The 23,458-nt window shown below is 50.2% G+C and overlaps 6 protein-coding genes across 6 annotated transcripts; 3 read left to right on the plus strand and 3 right to left on the minus strand.

Annotated features, from left to right (window-relative positions):
* Nucleotides 1-548: 548 nt before the first annotated feature.
* On the plus strand, nt 549-3,962 carry BKA67DRAFT_532808 (uncharacterized protein; the record flags this gene model as incomplete). The annotated part of the gene is made up of 1 exon (XM_046099590.1): nt 549-3,962. One exon carries the CDS (start codon nt 549-551, stop codon nt 3,960-3,962), a length of 3,414 nt encoding a protein of 1,137 aa, XP_045961843.1.
* A 2,205-nt stretch (nt 3,963-6,167) lies between these two features.
* Nucleotides 6,168-7,780, minus strand: BKA67DRAFT_532809 (uncharacterized protein; the record flags this gene model as incomplete). Its single annotated transcript, XM_046099591.1, has 2 exons — nt 6,168-7,351; nt 7,405-7,780. 2 exons carry the CDS (start codon nt 7,778-7,780, stop codon nt 6,168-6,170), a joined length of 1,560 nt encoding a protein of 519 aa, XP_045961844.1.
* Nucleotides 7,781-7,902: 122 nt separating this feature from the next.
* BKA67DRAFT_193305 (uncharacterized protein) lies at nt 7,903-8,637 on the plus strand. The gene has a single exon (XM_046095366.1). The coding sequence runs from the start codon at nt 8,025-8,027 to the stop codon at nt 8,442-8,444; it is 420 nt and encodes a 139-aa protein (XP_045961845.1). The 5' UTR covers nt 7,903-8,024; the 3' UTR covers nt 8,445-8,637.
* Nucleotides 8,521-8,947, minus strand: BKA67DRAFT_193288 (uncharacterized protein). Its single transcript, XM_046095365.1, has one exon. The coding sequence runs from the start codon at nt 8,832-8,834 to the stop codon at nt 8,598-8,600; it is 237 nt and encodes a 78-aa protein (XP_045961846.1). The 5' UTR covers nt 8,835-8,947; the 3' UTR covers nt 8,521-8,597.
* A 10,928-nt stretch (nt 8,948-19,875) lies between these two features.
* Nucleotides 19,876-21,294, plus strand: BKA67DRAFT_532810 (polynucleotide kinase 3 phosphatase-domain-containing protein; the record flags this gene model as incomplete). The annotated part of the gene is made up of 2 exons (XM_046099592.1): nt 19,876-20,139; nt 20,206-21,294. 2 exons carry the CDS (start codon nt 19,876-19,878, stop codon nt 21,292-21,294), a joined length of 1,353 nt encoding a protein of 450 aa, XP_045961847.1.
* A 493-nt stretch (nt 21,295-21,787) lies between these two features.
* On the minus strand, nt 21,788-22,732 carry BKA67DRAFT_193354 (ribosomal protein YMR-31). The gene is made up of 2 exons (XM_046095367.1): nt 22,426-22,732; nt 21,788-22,334 (listed from the first exon to the last, which is right to left on the minus strand). Exons 1-2 carry the CDS (start codon nt 22,514-22,516, stop codon nt 22,021-22,023), a joined length of 405 nt encoding a protein of 134 aa, XP_045961848.1. The 5' UTR covers nt 22,517-22,732; the 3' UTR covers nt 21,788-22,020.
* Nucleotides 22,733-23,458: the final 726 nt, after the last annotated feature.

Raw genomic sequence — 23,458 nt, forward strand, 5'->3', positions numbered from 1 at the left:
GAGTCTCTCAGGGACCTTCCTCAACCAACAGGCGAATGGCACCGCTAACTTACAAAGAAGCAGAAGCAGAAGCAGAAGCAGAAGCAGAAGCTTGGAATCAAGGTCACGGTAATCGTTCTGACCTTAGTGCCCATGGCTAGCGGGAATCATCCAAGATCCAACGGTCTCGTGTTTAAGGGCATTAAATGGATCGTCTTCCTCAGCTTGCCTCTGCCGAGTATTATTTGCTTTGATACGATCCCGTCTCGGCTCTTGCTCGAATCCACAATTAATTTGAACTTGCGGATGAAATAGTTACCTAAAACACAAGCTGCTACCCCATCGCGCCCGCACCACATCGCATCGCATCGCATCGCAGACCAGACTGCGCATTTCGGATGACGGCGACGCGATCAATTCCAGAAGACGCCCAGCGTCGCGCAATCGTGCTTTGAACCCTGATCGCCCATTACGAAACCCACGTCTCAGTCAGCTGTCGAGGCTCTCTCGTCGCCGGGCCGGACTGAGCACTCTCACGTATCCTGGATTACGAGCTGTGCGGCTCCGGGATGCTCTCACATCTGCGCTTCCACCGTCGGGGCCCCTCCAATCCCACCTCACCCATTCCCGAGAACGGCCCCTGGGATGCTGCACTTCAGCCAAAGCAGCTGACTCCTGATGAGGGCGTCGTGCCAGCCCCGGCCATAGAGCCGCGCACTTCGACGGGCCCACCTCTGACTGGCCATGGCACCGGACCGCCCTCGATCTCCCAGCTCCCACCACACCCGCAACAACCTCCGCCTCCGCCTCCGCAACAACCGGCCCCGAGTCTGCCTCCCATCGCCCGAGCCACTTCGACCGAGTCGGAACATCCCCATAGCGCCTCGAACAGGGAGCCAAAGCGACACGAAGAACAGAAGGCCCCTCAGCGGACGCCTTACACTGAACAATCCGGGTTTCTTGGTGGACTGGCACTGCAAAATTACCGGCGTGAACAGCAAGACGCCCTGCGGCCAGACCCATCCCAAGCATCGAGCAACCATGGAAAGCCTAGTCTCTCTGCAGCAACAAGCCCTGCGGACCGGAATCCATCGCCTTCTTTCCTTTCCCCGACGGAACATGGCAGCAGCAACCCAACCGGGAGACGGCCACCCGGCGCGAGACTGCACAGCGATGTCCAGGCGGCGCATGCGCAGAACAATGCGCAAGAAGCGCCGAGGGACAGGAGAGGGATCCCGTTTCTAAAAAATCCCATATCGAACTTGCTTCTGAGGAGGAAGACAAGCCATAATGTTCTTCCGGATCTATCTTTGCGCACGAGTCGAGGGGAACCATCGTATCAGCCCATCAGGGGTACAAGAGTTCACGATTTCAGCGCCCCTCGACCTCGGAGGGTTGTCTCAAGTAACGATGTTGCTAAATTGGGCACTGTGAAGCCGGACTCAGTAGCTCAACCTCCTCCTACTCTGGAACATAAACCACCACCGCAGCCAGCCCGTCCGCCTCCTATTCAGGAGCAACAAGAGCCTGAACCTCTGCCACAACCAGCTCCCCCGGTACCTCCCAAAGATGAACAGGCGCATTCCGTATGGACGTCATCATTAGTACACTCAAAATCCATGTCCGTTGACACGCATGACCTCTCCAATCTGAGTTCCAAACGTGAGAAGAATAGTAGCAGGAGGCAAAGTTCAATTCCATCTTCCATCTCCACCCTCTCACGCAACGCTTCTGGAGTCTCGAATAGAGACGTACTGTCGTCTTTGCCCAAGCACATGAAGAGTACCTCTTCGAGGTTCAGTTTCGACATGATTGGTGCTGCCAAGGCGGAGAAGCTGCTTGAAGAAAAACATCGGCAAAGACAACAGGAGAAAGAAGCAGAGCCCTCTGCAGCGCATCGGGACTCCCGATTTGATGACTTTGATGAGGACTCGTTCGACTACGATGCTATGGATTATGACGATGGTCTCGAGGAAGAAATCCCCGAGATAAATTACGATTATGATGAAGATATCCCCGAGATAAATTACGAGTACGATGAAGAAGTAGATGGGGAACCTGCAGTAGACCCGGACAACGACCAGGAAAACTTTGCAGGTTTCGTATTTCAAAGATCTGACCCTGTGTCTTCCTTGGCCAGTCCCCTGACTGCCGGATTGTTACCGACACCGAGAGACGTCGATGGCAACATCATCGGTTATGCTGTGACAAAGGAGTCTCCAGAAACTCGTAGGTTTTCCTTGCCAATGCTGGCCGTGGATGTGCCGCCTCAACTGGCGGAGTCGCCGACACGAGATAGTCCGACGGGATTAGGTATCGAGGGGCTTGACGAAGTCATAGAAGCGCACGAGCAAATATCGGTTCCGCAACCTGCCCCTCAAGGTCCAGCAGTTCCGAGATATCTAGACAAGGACGATGAGCTCTATTTCGGTAGTCATGAGTTTGAGGGGGAGGGAGATGGACGGGCCATTGATGAATCTCTTTTTGACCTCGACGACACAGACCAGTATGGTAGACCAATCCCGGGCATGTTTGCAAGTGCCTTGGCTCAGCGACAGAAACGAGAGTCTGATGATATAACCTCGGGAACGTCTGTTCATTCAGGGCTATCTGACTCAACCGAGCATACATCACTGAGCGTAGGTTTGCATCAGAAACTCGCTGCTCTGGAAGCCCACGAAGAGACGAACAGTGCCCAAGAAGAACCCGTGCCGCCTGTGCCGGATCTCCCTGAAGTGGATGACGATGCAATGCAGGCTGCTCTTGCTGCAGCCGTTCAGAAGGCTGCTGATACGGGAAAGTTCCGTCGGAACTCATCGCCGCCGCCTCCACCCACCGATTTGACGATTACCTCACCTACTACAAGTGGTTCAGAGGAATCGAATAATGTTGGTGACGACGCCTTTGGAAGTTATGACTATGACGATGATTATGGTGGCAATGGATTGGACGATTATGAACTAGACGACGATGCTATAATCGCCGCGGCCAACGCAGATGCCCTTGCGAGCGATGACGATGGCTGGTACGGCCAAGAGTTTGGCTTCTATTCAAACCCTCCTTCCCAATCGGGGCGCTCAGGCCACGGGTCCAGCGAGCACAATCCGGCTTGGGGTGGCTATTTCGGACCCGGTGGTGTTGCACGGACGAAGTCGGGACATCTGGTTTCCAGGGAGCCTAATCTGACACCTATCACCGAGCGATCCGAGTATTCTAATCGCAACTCAATCATGAGTCTACAGATGCCTAATAGTGCTGGCAGAGATGCGCCATTACAGAGTCCCGGGTTAGCTCAATTGGCTATGATGGCAGATGACGATAACATGAGCCTGTCAGCACTCCTCAAGCTCCGGTCAAGAGCCTGGGGCGGCTCGCAAGCATCACTAGCGAGCTCACGCGAAGGCTCCCCTAGCGACCGAAACGGCGCCACGAGTCCTTTTGGCCAAGAAAGGGATCTGTCGGGTCTGGGGACAGCCCATGGCCGTAAGAACTCTGCATTCTCAATATGGAGTGTCGATTCAGGAGCGGGTAGCGGAGCAGGCAGCCCAACTCTGACCATGGCTATGGCAGGCATTCCAAACAGCACCATACCATCGCTGCCTGTGATGTCCAGCTCGGTGACCAATGCAGCACCGTCTGCCCTCAATGCGCCACTATATACCCCCCCTCCTCCCCCACTTGGACATACCGGGTTTCCGCCAGTTATCGAAGATGAAGAAGTTGAGTTGGCATCCCAGGCCTCCAGTCCTGTTGCTTATTCCAAGCCACCACCGGCAGCAGAAATCATGAGTCCCACGTTCGGTGTACCTCCGGAAAGACGTCCAGGCATGGGCCATCGGCACAAGAACAGCGCAGACAGTATCTCATATCGCAAGGAGGAAGACAGTGGAGAGACAAGGTGGGTCCTAGAGCGTCGGCGCACGGCCGAGTCGGGTGAGATTGAAATTCTAGGACGAGAAGTAATCGAGGGCGGCAGGATCTAGAACACCGTCAGCCGCTTGCGTATAAACTTGGACTGACTTTATCTGGGTTCTCATTAGACTACGGCTTGCATAGACAGGGGTTTTGGAGTATAAAAAGCGATGCGAGAAACTTTTTGGGGATCGCCCACAAATTCACATAGCGGCCGGTTTACTTGATCGAAGCCATCGATCAGAACTGGGTATTTCAGGACGAAGATGAGATTACTTCAACCTACTTGTGCTGCTGAGAAAATTAATGGTTTTGGTTGAGAGTGGTTGAGTTTATTTAATTATAAATTCCCCAATATACCTTGAGGATTTTTGTGCCTTAAAAATTCTGGAAAAGTACTACCGTCTATTCGTAACGTAGGTTGGGCCTCGGTCATATTTCTTTTGAGATCAGTGGACATCGCGTGGATGGTGCCATTTGTCTGAAATGATTGAGGATGTTTTTGCACCACCTCAACGGACATTATCCCATGGCAATGAGCTTCGTCCACCTTGGCAGTCTAGTTAAATGTCACATCGAACAAAATATCTGCCTCTAGGCCACGCCAAGTCAGCCTCGCATACCGTTGAGTGTTTGCAACGACGTCCTCGACTGGGGAAAAGCGACCCACTGAGCTGAGAGTACGAGACGCTGTTGTTATTGCTGCTGCCATGGTCTACGTGCCCCTCACGATTTCCTTTGCCTAGGAGTTGATCCAAAGCCGGACAGACATCTCCGAGGTGAGTAGGCGTGGTACAGGACAGGTGAGGCATCGACACCGTCGCGTGGTTCCCCCGGCGACGATTGATGGAAACTTGACAATTGACGTGGTTCTCCGCGGGGAAGCCCCCGTCTTGGTGTGCACGTGCTTGTTGGCTATGCATTGATCCTAGACTGAGATGAATATCGTGAGAGTGAAGCAGAGTGCGGAGGAGGACAATCCAATAGTGTCCCGTCAGCAGGGAGTAAGAGTATTTAATATGAATTGTTCGTTTCAAGAACTTGTATATACTGTATTACAGGCCCTAAATGTTTGGGTATCCGAGCGTGCTTTTGAACTGGTCACCTGGAAATTCCCTTCCTCTGATAAGTCCACCTAGTTATGTCTAGAAATACTTGAGTATATATTCCTTGTCATTTACCATATTTTGAACACGTCAAGACTGTATCATAATAATCTGGCCTATTCGCAATTAGTAGCCGCTTCTCGGATCGTACCAAATCGTGTTGAGTATATTTTTAAAAATAATAAAATAAAATAAAAACCAGTATGCATTAGTTCGCGTCGGCTACGTTCCCACGCTGGATCCCAAGCCTAAGATGGTAAGATGGTCGAAATAATGCAGAAGGGATGAGCTCTGCGATATGACGATCCTCGCCTCTGTTGGTAGATGTTGTACGACATACGATAGGTAAAGCAAGCAAGTATATGAATCTCAACATGCAGCTATCACACGAATCATCGTTCCAGTATTGTCTTGGTCTGTTTCTTTCATTCGTGTATCAATATTTGATACCTATAGGAGCTCTTGCTCCTATATCAAGTTCTCCTCGACGTCCTAGAGACCCAAACTGGGCTCGAAGACCGGAGGCTGTAGTCAGAAGACTCAGCAAGCTAACCATCATCCGCCATCTTCTTGTCTGCCCACAATTCATCGACTATCTCCCATCTCGCTGTGGTACATGTGGTGTACAGAGTCCGGAAATTCGTACACCGCTTTCTCCTATCCCAATCAATCCAGGGTGCCAGTATACAACAAGCAGGTAAACACTATGGATTACCAATATGAGTCCAGCATAAAATGCCCCAAGCCCAACCTCTATGTAACGACTTTTGTATCCCATTTGCAGAATCGCTCCGCTATCGACAAACCCCATCCCGAGTCTAGAAAAGAAAAAAGCAGCGTCATGGCCCCGTGTGGACGCTGTTGCCAAAACACCTAAATCAAGTCGGAAATAACGCAAGGAAATGAGACACATTCTCTCTGTGGCATGTCTGTACTGCGACTTCAGAAGCAACGCGTGCAATGTCCTAAAGCATTCGACGATGAACAATAAAAGTTGCGACCCAAGGCTGTCGCTGAAAGCCTCAAGCGTCAAGAAGGGTATGTGTGAAGGAGTGACTGTAGGTGGGTATCTTTCGCAAGAAAACAAATCGTTATCGTGTAATGAGCGTGTATGACTGTCGTGTCGTCATAAAGATCTAGCATGCATAAATTCGTGATAATTTGGCGTGCTTACTTCCGTAAGCCAACTCGACCAGCGAGAGTACGCCAGAAGTTGTAGTTCTTCCTCTCATCTCCAGGGACAAGCATGACTGCGTCCCGAACCATAGGCCCAACGATGTCCTCGTCGCCACGCTCTGGGAACTTGCCCTCGGTGTCCATGTGAGGCACGGCAGTGAGCACATCTTCATTAAACTTGGGCAGTGTATCTGCTGCACCACTCGCGACAATGAATTTAGCGACTTCATCATGGTTGTTGCGCCACAGTGCCTTCGTTTCAGCCCACTTAGTCTCCGTCAGACTGTAAGTCTTGGATGTGATGCCGTAATGCTCGCCAGTCCGCGCTAGATGCTTGGTATAGTTGATTCTTGCCGTTACCCAAGCAGCGCGAAGCTGGTGTAACGTATCCAGGTTGACCATTTCTGGCTTATACGGCGCAGGTTGGATCGTGTAGTTGGCATGACCAAGGAGATTGCACCATTTTTCATCTTGCTCCTGCATGCCGGGTAGCTCTCCGGACATGACAACTCGGGAGAAGGAAGAAACTGAGGGCTTTGTACTCAACGGCGGAGACAACACCAGCGGGGATTGTGGCTCGAATTCCGGGAACAAAGCAACTTTTGGCGAGACCAAGGGTGATGCCTGAGCCGTGACCGGAGCGCTCAGGGCATCGTTCATGAATGGTGGTAACAAAGGCGTCGTGGCTAGGGCGCGGTCACGTTCAATATCGGTGGGATCAATATGGGTCGCCTTCTCGATATCAACTGCCGCCGGCAAAGCGATACTGTCGCTGCTTTCGTAGAATGACAGAGCAGGGGTTGGCGGCAGAGGCGGCTCATTGGTGCGGTCGGGTTGGTAGTGGCCTGAGGCTGAAAGTGAGGATGACCGACTGGAAGCAGCTCTGGATAAGGCTGGTCGTTGCTCAAACCCAAAGTCGGACACGGGCGACTGCGTGATGCTAGCCTGGCGCCTCCTGTTCCAGTTGGTGATGCCCGCGAACTTGGATCCAACACGCTGAGTGAACCCAGCAAGTGGAGATTCGATGCCGGCACGCGGCTTTCTTGAGAACTTCAGCGTGGTATTGAGATCGCCATCACTGAGAAAGCCAAAGTCGTAACCAACTTGCCCATTATGAGAATAGAAACCGGTCGCGCTATGAGCGATTCCATGATCTCTATGAAGGCACGGTTCGTCACCTGCAAGCACATTAGTTTGGGTTCCAGCAATACATTTCCCATGTAGCACTTACAGAGACAATCGTAAAGATCGTCATCAAATGCCGAAGAGTCAAAAGTATCCAAATCGTCTCCAGGATCGCAATGCTCAACTGGCTCCTCTTCCACGTCGGGTAAGCTGTACTTGCTGGATTTGTGTGAGGGCTGGCTCGGAGAAGATGGCGGTTCTGGGCTGGCTGGCGTTGTCAACTCAAATGAGGAAGTTGAGCTGGAATACCGAAGATGGCCACGAGAAAAGGTTGGCGTAAGAGGAGACACGGTATCTGAGGAGGAGTCGAGGACATCGAATTCCCGATACATGTCACTATCGGAGTCATAGAGGGACTCTTCGAACTTTCTCCTTTGCTCGACTAACACGGGGAGGTGCAGTGGGCGTAATTTGGGGGACATGATGTTCGCTGCGTGTTGCGCGATTGTCTATACGCAACACATCCAACTTGGCTGCTGCAGGAACAGGCACCTTGAGCGTGACGAGTAACCGTATGAACAAAGCTCAAGCTTGAACTCTGTTTTCTCTCTCCCTCTTTTCTTCTTCTTGGTTGGTTGGTGGCGGGGTTATGCGGCCGGGCAAGCTCGGCGAGCAAAGTGCGTCAAGGCTGGCGGGACGCTGAGCTTTGGTTTCGTTGGCCAAGTAATGTGGTGTATAGCTTTAGGCTTTTGGGCTGAGGCGTGTGCTTGGACTTGTGCGGGCGGGAATAGAATTGTCCAAAGGTCAACAAACTACCCGTGCATCCTTCATATAGAACGTGCAATAAGAATGAATGCGTTCGGGTCCCTTTGCAACGGCCGGGGATGTCCAATTGCTCAAAGCTGCGTACGTGTACAAGAGCGATTCTTGCCCAAGGTGCCTCGGCTAGCTGCACTCGTCCACGTGTTCTGGGAATATGCAACTTCACAAGGAATGGAGTGTCGTGAGAGGGGCCTGTTCAAAATGGTGAAGTTGGGCTCTGGAAGCACTGTGAGCCTGTTATGTTGTGCTGTGTTGTTGAGTATCCAGGATCCGGGAGCGGGCCACCAATCACACAAGGTAAGTGGTGTTGTCTCGACCCAATGAGTATCTTAGTCTCTTGCAGATGCACTTTTTCTGGTCCTCAGCTGGCAAAAAGCGGTGCACGTGAGCGTGGGTAGCCACTGCGGAAATCGACTTGATATCAGAGTTCAACAGGGCAGCACAGCAGCGGTTATAATGGATGATGTGTCAAGAAATTCAGTCCCGGGACTCCTGTGGGCAACTCGCGCAAAAGGTTGCTGGACAGGTTAATAGATGAATGAATTGCTGGCAGCTATCAGAAAGACGTTTGACGGTAGCACGCAGGGTGGGCGGGAAAGAAAAATCAGTGGTGGGAAGGCTTGGGTTGATGTGGACGACGGACTGGCTTGGTGGCATTGACGAGACCCAAAAGAACGCAATGCACTGGCTTGAGCTGGGGTACACGGGTGCCATTACTGCCCCATCAATGACCCTATCGAATGGGAAGAGATGGCTTGTTTCGTTTGGCCTACTTACAGTAGCTTTGTGCAGCGCGCCCACATCCCACACCCACACCCACACCGTTGTTCCGGGTCAAGGGTCGTAGCACGTAGCACGCAGCTTAGCTTGTAGCTCGCAGGCTCGTAGCTCGTCGCCCAGAATCGGCGTGCATGGGGGCATAATAACTAAGTTACCAAGCACTATTCTTTTCTCGACCGGACATGGGTTACGAACAGCAGACTCGCGCAGTCAGTGGTGTGGCAGAACCATGGAATCGCTTCCGAGGTGGCTTTTGAATCCCTGCATATATACATGTGCCTCTGAAGAAGCTGTAGAAGGTTTGAAAATGAAAATTCGACTGACGACAACGGGCAGCTAATCTTGTCGGCGGAAATGGTGTACACAAAGTACTTACATACTTGACAGAAACACAAAAGATTGCGGCTGTGGCTGCGATACTTGAGTGAAAAAGCCATTTGTGGCGGTTCACTGACTCTACACCGATAGTGCGACGGATGGATGGCGAGATAGTAACTTAATCCACCGAATCAAACACCAGTTGCCCGGTTGATTGTTAACCAGGACTACACTGACCCCAAGACGAACAGAGCAACGAGCATGCGCCAGTACGAGACTGCGCAAACAACAAACAAACCAGATCAACAGAGGGTGAAGATGCTCCATCCTCCTTCGGACTTGCAAGCCTCGTCCATGGAGGATCTGGGATCTCACCACTCGAATCTTGATCTATCTTGAGCATCCCGTCAGTCATCGCTTAATCCTCCAGGAAACTTTGTGTGGCATGACCACAACCCCAGCACTTGCCAACCTTCGTGGACCCTGTCCTAGAAATCAATCGACACTTTTGTGAGATTCCATTTGACCTTTCCCTACTGGGAAGCCGTTTGTTGTCTTCAGTTCCAACCCCTGCCCACAAGAACATGGGAAAGAAACCCTCTTTTGTTTTTTTGTTTGTTTTTGTTTTCCATGGAGCCGACTAGTCCTAGTTAAGACTGAGCCGTCGGGTCCTGAATCCGTAGTCCCGGTGGGCCTTCGAATGCACGGATCCGTAGACTTGCTCGACTCGTCGTCTCTGCAATTGCAAATGCCACGATGACGAAATAGCACCGGGCTGGTCACCTCGAAAGTGTGAGACAGCATATGTCAAGATAGCAAGTGCGTCAAGCATGTAATTAAAGGCCTTCCGCCTCATAGCCTATGTGCATAGATGGGAGCATGAAGGAAGACGTGCACCGGCATGCGGAGGTCTAACCCAGCTGCAATGACTAACTGCTGGACGTTTCGTAGCAAGCAGCCTGCCGTAGGCTGTGTCATTCGCACTGTTAGTAAGGTCGGATGATGTGGGTTGATGCTATCGTGATGACACTGAGAACTAGGTCCTACATCCTAACCGAGAGAGCTCTTTCACGCCCATAACCATCTCTGCCATATCGGTTCTAAAGATCGATAGAAATAATCCCGTGTTTATAAAAAATAAAAATAAAATCTATAACCGAGCTGCAAGAGACGTAAAAGCAGTAAAAAAGCACATCGCACACTAGGCGTAGTTGTGTGAAGAGGAATCATCCGCATCTAATGCCAGCCACCCATCGTGGCATCCATTCAGAAGAGTCTAGGGCGTTCTACAAAGCCTAGTGACCGGGAGCGACTGCCTGTAGCGGTTTAGCGATTTAGCATCATGATTGGAGCAACAGACGAGTGCCGATTACGGTAGCCTGTGAGCCTGCCACCCGACTAAATAAATCTATAGTGACGGCATCCAGATGGAAGGTCCCGAACGCGATTCAGCAAGAGTTTGGATTTTCCCAGGAAATTCTTCGGTATTGTGTACTAAGAGAGAGAGAGAGAGTGTGTGTGTGTGTGTATTGTTGGCATGGTTCGCCATGTGCTTGTTCTTACGCACAAATACGAGAATTTCCTTGGGGAGAAGAAAGTTGGCGGGAGGGCGGATGGCTTGCAGGACTCAAACACCGACCCTTTTGCGCACGTTGATGGCTGAAACCGCGAAAAAGCATTCTATGCGCTTTACATGCGGTTTCTTGATTGCTGCTCATGGTTGGTGTCATGCTTTTCGGTAATTCTAGCAGCGCGGAGTCATGCCTCGGGACTTATTTCCAACTCGCCGTCTGGGTTGCTTGTTGCCTTTGGTCACTGCTACATAACTCTTCACTTCGGACAGAGGTGGGTGACGCAATCCAGTATATTCCGTAGTGTCCCCGCTCAGTTGGCGGGTTTGTGCAGCACGTCTAGCGCCATGTGTTTATTCCTGCCAGCTTTGCAGCACCCAAGGCGCCCTCATTTTCGGGATGCCTATGACACGGCTGGTTGCTTCTCCACACTAACAAGTCTTTCCGGTAGATGCATCATCTAGTACCATGAGATTGGAGAGATTGGGTTATATTGGTCTAAACTTTCATTAGCCTGTGTACTGTAGTGACCCTGTAAGATGTCAATCAGCACATTTGACAATTGGAAGCGCTTTGTGCCTTTATCGACTGCTTTTCTTGACCTGCCAGTACCCTTTCCAGTACGTGTTAGCTTACTGTGCAACAACAGTCCCAAATGCGTGTCTCCGAGCGTTTCTGGTTTCCAAACTTCATCTACCCGTCCGGGCCGTCTGTCGTGTTCATGGGTCAAGTCTTACACCTCGAGGTCAGACAAGCACACGGATCTAGACTTTTTTACGATTCGCACACTCTGAGCAGGTTCCTCGTATCATCGTCAGCTGATTACTCATATCTCACACCGTAAGGTTCAAAGTGCCTCCGAGATCTTGTGGTCCGCCAGACGCCATGTCCCGCACGACTTACGATGACTCGAGGCTTTGCTCCTCTGAACCACATATGTAAATTCAGATGCTTCACGAGGCACCGAGGCTATGACTTATCATATCCATAAACCAAATCGTCAAATAAAAATACCATAGCAAAGGACGAGTCTAGTATCGCAGTGACGATGACGACTCGCTTGCTTTATTAAATGTGGCACGAGAACCGCCTCATCAACGATTCATGTATTCTTGAGCTTGAAATGTCAAGTATCGGGCAACTTAACATCACCACTACGGATAGGGTGTCGTTGCTACATCTGACACCACATGGACTCAGGTCTCACAGGAAAATTCGGCCACATCCTCGCAAGAACCTGGGGTAAGGAGTGACAGACGATTCTGTGGAGCCTAACAGCTACACTTGTGTCGTGCTGGCCAAACTGTCGGAAGTTGTGCGCAGCTTGGCTTAGCCGGCTGCGATTTGACTTGACCAACACCGCTGTGGCACCTAGCACATGGTTTGGGCAATCCAAGAACATGGACTAGTCCTGTTGGCCTCGAGAAGATAAACCCATCGCTAGTTGCAACATCACACGAGCATAGCACTAGAATGTCCTATCAGCAGATCAGTCGTCAATATCTACCGACATTCTAGTTAGATGCTCTTGTCGAAATCACTTCTGGATTCCTTCACTCACAATGGTAACGCGCCAGCACACAGAACACACCAGCATCACTTATTCGTCGTCGCTATTGCGGGACGTGTCGAGAAGACAGTAGCAGCAAACTGCGTATGTACTACGAACACCCATGCTGCTTATTACTTGGCATTTCGACAAAGTACGTGGTCTCGCCGAGAGCAAGAACCTGGTCTGCCTGCCCTTCATGTGAGGCAATGATGAATGCACTCAGGACACTATTTTGACAGCAGCTCCTAACTCTATAGGCCGGCCACTGGCAGTCGCTCAGCCCTGCTAGTTCATATATTAGGAAACATTATCAGCTGCACAGAAAATACCATTGAGCAGATGGGCTGCATGGCTAATCAAGGAATGTCCTAGCTTGCTGTATGCCGTTCACTTGTGCCGAGCTTACGGTTGGGAATGTACTTCACTACCGGATATATACCGCGATGCCATCCTTTGTCTGGATGCGGCCGTACCTTGCATTAGCCGGTAGCCATGAGAGCACAAATTGCAGCTCATTCGACCGGCCTAGCGGACTATGCTTTTTTCAGAACCCCAGTTCCGGGTGAGGTCCCGGCCATTTTCGTACCTGGCGATCGGTTCCACTTCATCGACAAGCCCCGCGAATGATGGTTATCTTGAACAAAACCGAGAACGCACGATTTGTCTTCGTGGAATTGTCCGTCGAATTGCTGCCGAGTGTTCCCTTATGCGGCACTTGACAAGGTATGATAAGCCAGCAAAACTTACAGTGGCTCGCAGCATTGTCACTAGGCATTACTGGGATTGATCCCAATCAATGCCTCAAGCTATCAAATGAATTGCAACACGGCGTATCATCCATCAGCTTTTAGACCAAACTTCCCCTCACAAGTGTTCCGGCAGGCCCGGTGTACACAACGTTCTTCGGCAAATTTTCATGAGGAAGTTGTGAGGTGATCAGTTGAACTTACTGCGGCATAGACGGCCAAATTGATGGCAGCTAGGAGGAGAATCCATGAGAGAGGCCCACAACGCACGATCTAGAGCCAACTGTTCAGACGATGTCGCTAGTATTTTCGGCCAGCATTGACGAAGCACCACCTTTTCGCGGAACAAATCAAGACCTGCAGCAATGGCTTCTGCGTTCTTTTCATAGCTGAGCAACGGGTCATGATGTTCTGCAGCTCTAGCCTTCAAGAACTAGCATTGGCGGAAGTTCAGCTCCTCAGATCGCAGAGATCGACGCTGAGGCTCAAAGAAAGAAGAATTCCCTTGTCACAGTTCGCAAAGCAATTGTTTGCGGGCTGTCAAAATCCAACTTGAACTATTCGTTGACTTTGCAGCGCATAGTCATTACGGTGTGTACTATGACTACCGACTAACATTCCTTCTTTACCGAGTGCATTGACATTTTCGTGACGCAACAATGAGGCTGATGCCAACGCGCGTCTACTCGCCTAGCTGAGGTGCCCAAGTTGCACGGGGGCTCGTATACATTGTAGGGCTGCAGATCTTTTCCCGATTCATGCTACATGAAATGTCGTTAATACTCCCATCACTTGCTTTCTAGCCCTGCAAACAGTTCCTCCTCGTTCATCAAGGTTGCGACCATGGCCAGAAGGAACTTTGATTAAAATTAATTCCCAGCAGTTCCTGTATCGTCCTTTTGACACGTGTGGTGAGCAGGGTGCAAGCTGGTAAAACCACGCGATCGATAAAGAAGCGTCACTTCACCGAGGTTACAGTCACTCCAAATCCACGTGAGATCGAACCTTCCACGGGAAAGTCCCACGCATTGGGAGCTCAAGTCTTCCGTTTTTAGGTTCTAGGTCACATCGATATATTGTATACCCTCCCTCGGTTAAGTCCTTGACGTGGCGCCCGCCCAACTTCTGCGTGCTGACATGGTGGAGAGGCAGATTTTGGAAGCAAAGTTTTTTCTTCTACCAAAATTTTTTTTTCATTCCACATTCCGTCAGATTTCAACGCGCTAATGCAAGGCACAAGGTGTGGCAGAGCGTTATTCGCCTCCTCTCGTTTTGCGATCGCGAAATGATTGGTCGCGCGCGGTCTCTGCTTGCAACGCGATTGCAAGGAAGATGAACCACACCCATTCATTCTTGCTGGGTAGAGAAACGGTCTCGACCCTTTTGGTAGGTAAGGATGGCCCGAGGAAGCTCCAGTCTCCAATCATGATTAGGATTCCTGGGTGATTGGAATAAAAATGGCTGCTGTACCTCGGCGCTGGTGATGTCAGACGGCTGACAGGTTCACAACCTGCAATCAACGGGACGTGCCCTATCTACCCGTCGCCCACGATCCGGACGCACAAGATCCAGGAATTGGTATTGGTGTGGGAGGGCCGGGTGAGGTCGCGACAGCGTCAGCACCAACTGCGGCAGCCATTGCTGACAGCGAAACACTGAAATGCAAGGGCTGTTCTCACTCGCCACTAAAGCATTGCTTAACCTTGTGTGTGCTTGAGGGGCGGTTTAAGAAACTGCGAATTGACTTTTTGGTATTCCATCATCAATTTAGGTCAAGCAACGGCAGTTACGCAAGCGCATTTTGCTAACTGCGAAGTCAAAGTATAGGTATATGTAACCGTCAACGGTTAAGTTGAGGGGTATCTTAGCTGGCTAGGCCAGCAATGCACCTTGGCAGGTTTTCCTTTTTGGGGGGGGGAGGGGGGTTCAAATTTTTTTTTTTCCAAAAAATAAAAAATTAAAATAAATAAAATAAAAAAAGCTTCTGCTCTGTCGCCCATGGAAATTGGTGGGAAATTTAGTAAAGAAGACTCGCTTTCCCATTGACACGCTTGGCCATTTTGACTTTTGCGCCGTTGATTTGCTAAGTCGGCACCACTTTGTCGTGGACTTGCGCTGGCGTCGGTCCAAAGACGCAAAGCGCACACAATTCGAGGAGTACATGTGCTCCGACGGGTCCCGCCAACGACAAGTCCGGGAGTGAAGATCTGTTCTAGAATCTCTGCATGTGGGTTCCGAAATCCGGGGCTCGGTTTCTTTTTGCGCGGATGATGCCGTTGTTACTCAATACTTTTTAAGAACCATACACGTCTCAGCATATATGCATGCTTTCGCTACGCGGCGACGAGGCATTTGATATATGGCTTGTTGCAATCAGTACATGCTTCCAAGCGGTGAGTGGCAGTTTGCGAGAATCCAATAATAAGCAGACAGGTTCTGCATGGAGATTCTGTCAAGTGCTTGAGCCAATTGCGCAGCCGGCGACGTGGCGCTGCTATAAGAACCGAGAAACACGTCCAGAGTGGACTTATACATAGTCTCAACGTGGCAATGGGGCTGTGGATACGAACAATGGCCGAACCATGCAGCTTAGAAGCGGGAAAAAAACGAAGTGGTCGCTTGGAGGGATACTGGCACTGACGCAAGTTTTTGAGTGAATAAACGTCGAAGGACACCAGGCCGGACTAGTGGGCGTTGGATAGAGTAAGCTTCCTCCTTGGAACGAAAGAAAGAATTCGGATGTATGTTCGTCATTTTTGTCGTGATTGTGTAGCCAGAATACGTGAGATGTGTTATTGCTGACGTCAGGTAAATTGTTATACCGCGAACTCGAGGTCAAGAATAATGAGGGGGCTCGTGGTATGTTTTCAGTCGTTGTTCGTCCAGTACAATCAATAGTCATGATTACAAGATGACGTTTATATTCGCTAACTCTGGGATCGATATACCTCGTAGGATGAGTAACTGAAGAAGTATTGACAAGTAGATCTACTATTTCAGAGACAGAGGTCTGTACCAACATTTCACTAAAAGTATTTGTGGATTATTGGGAATTGATTCTATGGTTATCAATGCATGGATATGGGCCAAGGGGGTCTATGAGCACCTCTTCTGATGTAAGCCAAACAACTTGTATCAACCATCTTGTTGTTGGCACGAACATACTACGTGGATCGCGGCAAGTGTGATGCTATCATGTATGGAAGAAATGAATGAGTTGCGATGGCCACAAACTTTAATACAGTGCAGGCCAAAAATAAAGACAGAAAGATCACTGGCTTGCACAAGCCATACTCCCCAAGAAAATTTTGATACAAGTTTAAGAGGTTTTTTCACTTATTGTACTAAATTCAATAATGTATTTCAGCTTCGGCTCGAAGGGCTCAGGATTCGCATTGCGATATGAGCCTCATGTTAAAGTATGTGTTAACCGAGTTAGTCCGTTTTAACTCAAGCTCTTATGTCTGTTGAGCAGGAATTCGTAGCTTGTTAGCGAGGGAAGATATACCTAGTTGTCAAATATTAAAACCTCGATTCAAAGGAAAGGCACCGGTACAGGTACTACCAGTGATGTTGTAAGACACAAGCCGCCTACAATGTATCAATTTATCCCCTTACAAGACTCATGCTGGCTAACTTCGCGTAGCAACAACATACTATACGAACTATGCTAGCAAAATACCTGAGATACCCCATATCCGTATCCTGATGAACCAGATCTTATGCCAATGAGTCTCCAAGGAACGTGAGACTTTGAAGGCATCATTCATGACGATGATACAGAGCATGAACTTTGAGAAGAAAAGAACTGCAATCATTTTGATGCAGAAGCTTATGAAGGTTCTTAATATGTATCCTCTTCAACGCTTATCAAGGCTCTCTTGAAAGGCTCCAGAGCGCCCTTCACATTCACTTCGAACTGTAGATCAATAACTTCTTTGCGGCACTTTGACCTCCTCAATATTTGCAGCATTCGAATACCTCATCACCCGACATACGTCGGACCCTCTTTTCCACCTACTCTTGTGACACCCAGCTGCTGCCGTGTACATTGCTAAGAGTACACGCTTTGCGTATGTTCATGTCTGAAGACGAGATGAACAGTTACTAAGCCCAGCCAGTGAACATGTGTCAAGGATTTAAAAACAACATCACGATCCCTATATGAATACCAAAACGAGGAATCGCAGTGACAAGCATGGTTGTCGATCCGGCGTCCGAGTTAATCGCTTACGTATATGTATAGTTGGGTAACTCGTTTCGTTAGGCAGGTCGGATTCATGTAAAGAAAAAGAAATTACAGCTAAGCCATGGCAACAACGGAGAGAGAAACGATACAAGTTAAAGCAATGTTCCGTGGCCGAGATCCTAGGGTTATAATGAAGTGTACTACACAAGGAGTCGATAATCCCAAAATACCGACTTCGACTGGTGCACCGTTGGCCGAATCAGCAGTAGTCGTTGACCACAATTGTGATGAGCAGATATCCTGCCAAAGTAACGACGCCAATATAAACGAGACTAGATCGTAGCCTATTAAAAGGAAGAGACGGGGACGGACTGTGTTGTGGCCAGACATGAAGATTCAATGTGTACAAGACGGTAAACAAAGCCCGCTCCAAACCCCGTCGCCATTGATTGACGAAGTCCAGTGTCGAAGTAGGTACGACTGTTCCGGCTTTTGGTAAACCAACGACGTTGGTATGCTACTTGTTAATATCGTGTGTAGTGATGATTTCGAATGGCAGAATGCTGTCATCCGTAAAGGACCTGTTGGCCCGCCATGATTTGAGAATGCAAATCTTTCATCCAGGATTCTCTCTAATGTTTGATTGCCGTGAAAATGTAGCTCCAGCGAAAGAGCCCCGACCGCTCAAAATCTGGATCATTCTTCTGTTAGTTGTGAACCTCAAGGAAGGGATGTGTCGCCCTCACATGTAGGCTGAGGATGCTCCAGGGAGTAATATAGATGACTCATACTTGATTGGGAGGCCACAAGAAGTTGTATGGCCACTCTGTATACAAAGACATAAGCAGTTACTATCAAGTGGGTTGAGCAAACCACACTGCCTTTTCTAATCATAGGGTACACGTCTTCCACGCGCGCTTCTTCGAGTCCCAGTTGCTAGAGAAGGCCTCCGAAGCTTCAATGAAGATCTGGGATCTCGTTTGATGTAGGTATCAATATTCACACCAAATTCAGGATTCAGAACCCTATCACAAATGCATTGCAGACGCATCATGCCGAGTTAGACTTTCCAATATTCAAGCTACCGAGACATCAGCTGATGAACCCAAATCAAAGTGAAAACTTGACACCAAGTAAACTTGCATTTCAACACCATCGACGTCCTTCCATGACACCATGTTGGTATACCTTACTTGTGGCCAAAGAGTCGTGCACGACTATCGCATGGTTCTAACCCATCTATCACTATACAAACCACGGTATTCTGACACGCTGGGCCTCCTTTATTCCAGAACGTTATATTTCGTATTTTGATGATATTTCTGACGTGCTACATAAGTCCACACGTTGTCCTAGCCCAGAGTACCTTGTTTTTATTATAGCATATGGCATTGACCATAAGCTCTGTTTGTAGATCGTACATACTTGGTCATAGGTCATTAAGCGTTTTCGCTGGTGATGGCGATATATTGGAAATCAGTTAAAAGCACGAGTGAAGAATGCAAGAATCTAACCCACATTTCATGCGCGGAAATTTATTGTACATGCCCACCTCTCGATACTTCCTTTACACAGCTTTTTCGAAGAGCACCGAGTACCGGACAGCCGAGTGATAAAATACTCCGTTGAGCTAGTTGTACTTTTGCTGTATTCTATTGTGCTGTTTACAGTTACATGTTGCCCATTCCGACCAACAGTAGTTGTCAATATAAATCAATACAGAACACAACCATCTAAAGACCGAGTGCTAGGACTGTATGTTGGCACTAGTATTGTGAATCAGCTTCCAGATTGCGTGCGATTACAGGACGATATTCGCTGGAGGTATACTTCTTTCAACCGTAACACAGAACCCCAGCATCATTGCTCGTCACGGTATATGGATTGGCAAAATTTTGTGGCGGAGCGATTTCAGCAAAATATAAGGAAACGGATTTCCCAATTTTTGCCCAAACAAATTCCCGAACATCACATAACCATGATTACTTATGGGCAAAAGAGTTGACATGCCAGACATATGGTTGTGATTTGAACAGTGTTTTACTCAAGAGTGCGGCAGCCAGATTCAACTCAGTCCTCACGGTTATACATAGAGCAGGTAGATTAGTGGACATCAGTCTGCCTAGATGCGCTGATTACCCTAACCTAGTAGTTAAGCCAACCAACGGTACACAAACCAGGAAATCTACCCGGGGCAGATGCAAGTCTCCCTTGTTGGAGAGCTGACCTGGATAAGAACGACATCTTGACCAATATCGCGGATGCGAGAACGAAACTTAGGCTTCCCGTCGTATCCAAGTGCATAAGCACACGACTTAGAGGACCTCCCGACGGTTAGCGCTACTATGCACTGCGCGGGTCTCCCTCACAGCGCAATGCCTCCTGCAAGCTTTAGTGCTAGACGCCACTGCGGCACGCGTCTTGCAGCTGGAACCGCGTAAATTAATTGTTATCTACGGGCTTGATTGTTCCCCAATGTGGAATACAGCACCCCCAGCTTTAACTTTAAATGACATCAACCCATGCGATACGTCTCTCGATCTTGCGACCCTATCGCTTAGGAATAGCGAACAGATCCTCAATCGTGTACATCGCGACAATGGCGTCAAACAAACGCAAGACAGACGCGCCTATATCCCCTCCACCGGTAAAACGAAAGGCCCAGAGCTCCATCTCGAACAGTGCCGTGTCCAGTTTCTTCACGCCGGCTTCACAGAAACCCAAGGAACGCACCACGTGGTCCGAGAGGGCACCAGATGACGACGACACACCGGCAACACTGCTCGTCGGTCGCTACGAGCCCGAGAAGGCAGACGAGTCGGATCAAAAGAGGAAGAGGAGGAAAGTCGCGGCGTTTGATCTGGTATGTCCATGATCTGGTAGCTTTAGCCCCCCACGCAACGCAAACGGACGCTGACATTGGTCTCAGGACTCCACCCTGATCACGACGTCTTCGGGGAAGAGACACGGAGACGACCCGTCGGATTGGAAGTGGTGGGACTCCTCCGTGCCCTCCAAGCTGCGACAGCTCTACGGGGACGGCCACCGGGTCGTTATACTCAGCAACCAAGCCGGACTGACGCTACATCCGGACCCCAAGGCAAAGGGGCCGAAGAACCTGGGCAAGGACAGGGTCGCCAAGTTCAAGCAGAAGTGCAACGCGGTGCTCGCCCAGCTCGACTTGCCCACGACGGTGTACGCAGCCACAGCGAAAGATATCTATCGCAAACCGAGGACAGGAATGTGGAAGGAGGTTTGTCGGGACTACGACCTCGCAGAGGACGAAATCGACCTAGAGAACAGTGTGTTTGTCGGCGACGCCGGTGGTCGGACTGCAGTGCTGAAGGGAGGCGCCGTCGCCAAGGACTTCAGCTGTTCGGATCGCAACCTCGCGCACAACCTGGGTCTGTCATTCAAAACCCCAGAGGAGTTCTTTCTCGATCGGGAGCCACGTGAGTTCCAGAGAGACTTCGACCTGGCCAAGCACCAGTACGAGGAAGAGGACGACGATCTTATGTTTGAGAAGAAGAACAAGCAGGACATGGTTCTTTACGTCGGCCCACCAGGCGCAGGGAAGAGCACTTTCTTCTGGAGGCATCTAAAACCGCTGGGTTACGAGCGTATCAACCAAGACACTCTCAAATCGCGCGCCAAATGCTTCAAGGCCGCCGCGGACGCGTTGTCCGAAGGAGAGTCCGTGGCCGTCGACAACACGAACCCCGACGCCGACGGGCGTGCTGAGTGGGTGGCTCTGGCGAAGAAGCACAATGTCCCGATCCGCTGCGTCTGGTTCAAGACGCCGATCGAGCTCTGTGAGCACAACGACGTCGTGCGTGCGTTAAACAAGCCGATGAACCCTGAAGCTCGAAAAGCACTACCCAAACTTGCGTTCAATGGATTTGCGTCGAGGTTCAGGGAGCCCAAGGTCAAGGAAGGCTTCCAGGATGTTGTCGAGGTGGAGTTCAAGTTCAGGGGTACGAAAGAAGAGTATGATATCTGGGGTCGGTACTGGACCTAGGCAAGCGTTAGACTCAATATGATATGCTAGTCACAGACGAGCAAAGCGCAGTGGTTGAGCTTTTTCGGTGACAGGGTGGCTGTCAACCGGAGGCTAGGGCGTCCCAAGTGCCATGATTTCAGGGAGTTTCTGGGAAGAAATGCTCCTGGCTGTGCTCAATTTGTCGCTGTTTCTTGAGCACATGCAGATCGGGTGTCCTATGCGATGACTACGGAAGCCCATATATGTGGAAGCAAAGTAGATAGCTAATGTCCATACAGGATTCATGTATTCAATTTGTGTGGACCGTGAGTTGGTCCCATAAGATGAATGTGAATGTGAAAGTTTAGCTCTTCTTCGACGACGCCTGCCTTATCTACATGCTGGGCTCCTAAATATGTTACGGGCAAGGGGGAAAGGTATAACCTGTTCGGCTCCGGCAGACATGCTGTCATGTGAAATCAATCAACGCCGTATAAGCGCCTGCAGGCACGCAGACAATACATGAGCCCGCTTTTCCATATCCGGGGCGCGATGCATACCACTCTGCTATCAAATATTATCCTGTGAATTAATGTTCACCCTTCGTCAATTTCCCCCCAGCTGTCCCGTTTTCTTTCGGCCCAGTCCGGCACGGCATCCCCGAGAGCATAGCAACGTTACTTCAGCGGCTCAGTCATGATATCATGGTCATGATCATGGCTGTCGCGCTGCTTAGACTCCAAGCGCCGCCATGACGGAATGGCCTCAACCGAACAAAGCAGCTCCGCCGCTCTCGACAGCCTCAATCTCGAGCAGGTCAATGGGCGCCCGCCTGAACCTAGCAGGAAGCTCGTCGCGATCAAAGAATTGTCCCTTGGGGGCCTCGACGGGGCCGAGCTTGCGGCCCGAGGTGCCTCCAATGAAGCCGACGCTCTTGCGCAGCGGGCCGTGCTGCTGTGCCGAGTCGCGGTAGCTGCTGAAGGAGCTGTGGGAGTTGCCGCTGGCATTCTTGCCGAAACCCTCAGGCAGGGAGCCGGTTGGGGAGGCTGGGTGTGGTTGTGGGCTGTGGTCCAGCTTGGCTGCGAGACAGAGAGAGGGTAGAGTCAGTCTTTGCTGGTGAAGCGGACTGGAAACCGCGCAATGGTGAACCCGAGCAGGAGGGATGCTTACAAGGAATCTCGTGGCGCTTGCCGACAAATCTGATCAGAGGCACACGCTCGGCGGCGTGTGCTGCTTGGCGCAGAGCTCGTGTTGCAAGCATTGTGGTGTGTTGGTGAGTTTTGAAGTGAAGACGGAGCGTGTCTGGGTGGTGACGGAGGTGATGTGTAATGCTACGGCCTCTTGGAGGTCACGATAGCAAGGAAAGTTTTGGTGGAGATAAGGTCTCCAGGTAGAGTACGGATCCGTAGTGTTCGGGTGTTCGCGGCGAATGAATGAATCGAGGCTCGAAGCTCGGACTCTTGGGTTATTGCGTAAGAACCAAACTACCTAGCGGGGTTTGATTCGGCGATGTTATAACTATAACCAGGTGCAACGATGTTCCTGTCTTGTCCTGTGCTGTCTCGTCTCGGGTGTAGTTGTACGGTAGGTGACGTAGAATGGTTCGCGATTTAAAAGTGAATGTGTCGCTCGGGTCGGTTCGGCAGAGAGGTCAAGTAAAAGGAATTGGTCAGTCGGGCAGGGGGGAAGAGACAAATTATTTAAAATATGCCTGCCTCGGGGGTTGGTGGCTTTCTTCTCCCCCAAGAAAATCTCAAAAAAATCGTACCAGTTCAACTTTGTGTGCGGGGTGCGCCGTCGGGTTTTGGGATGAGATTGGCGCTTCTCCTGCCTTCCTGTAGGCCTTGCAGGCTTGTACTTCTCACTTGTCACTTAGGCTGCAGGCCCCCCGGGCTGCACGCTGCACGCTACAGGCTGCAAGTCTTCCCTACCCGCGGAGCTATCGCGCGTTTGGACGCTGGGCGCTGCGATGTTCGGACTTTTGATGGGGTTTGCACCTTGTGCTTCAGACGCCCTTGTCTCAGTGGCCTGATTTTTACAGACTGATATTATTATGTGAAACTCCAGTCCTGGGCTGGTCACCGTTCGGGTACAATGGTATATAACCATTCAGAATACTATTTCCTGGTTTCGAGTCGCAAAGGCACGCTCGGGATTTCTCGGAAAGCTTGAGCGACTTTTGCGTGTGAAGACATACAATTAG

Source organism: Truncatella angustata (genome assembly GCF_020726525.1).
Source record: "Truncatella angustata strain MPI-SDFR-AT-0073 chromosome Unknown BKA67scaffold_2, whole genome shotgun sequence".
Lineage (NCBI taxonomy): Eukaryota > Fungi > Ascomycota > Sordariomycetes > Amphisphaeriales > Sporocadaceae > Truncatella > Truncatella angustata.

Bases quoted from the DNA above. Each gene is read 5' to 3' on its own strand.
- BKA67DRAFT_193354 (XM_046095367.1), bottom strand. From the start codon at position 22,516: ATGCTTGCAACACGAGCTCTGCGCCAAGCAGCACACGCCGCCGAGCGT. The intron at 22,335-22,425 runs GTAAGCATCCCT...TCTGTCTCGCAG, and splicing joins CAAGCGCCACGAGATTCCTT to CCAAGCTGGACCACAGCCCA.
- BKA67DRAFT_193305 (XM_046095366.1), top strand. From the start codon at position 8,025: ATGTGGTGTATAGCTTTAGGCTTTTGGGCTGAGGCGTGTGCTTGGACT.
- BKA67DRAFT_193288 (XM_046095365.1), bottom strand. From the start codon at position 8,834: ATGGCACCCGTGTACCCCAGCTCAAGCCAGTGCATTGCGTTCTTTTGG.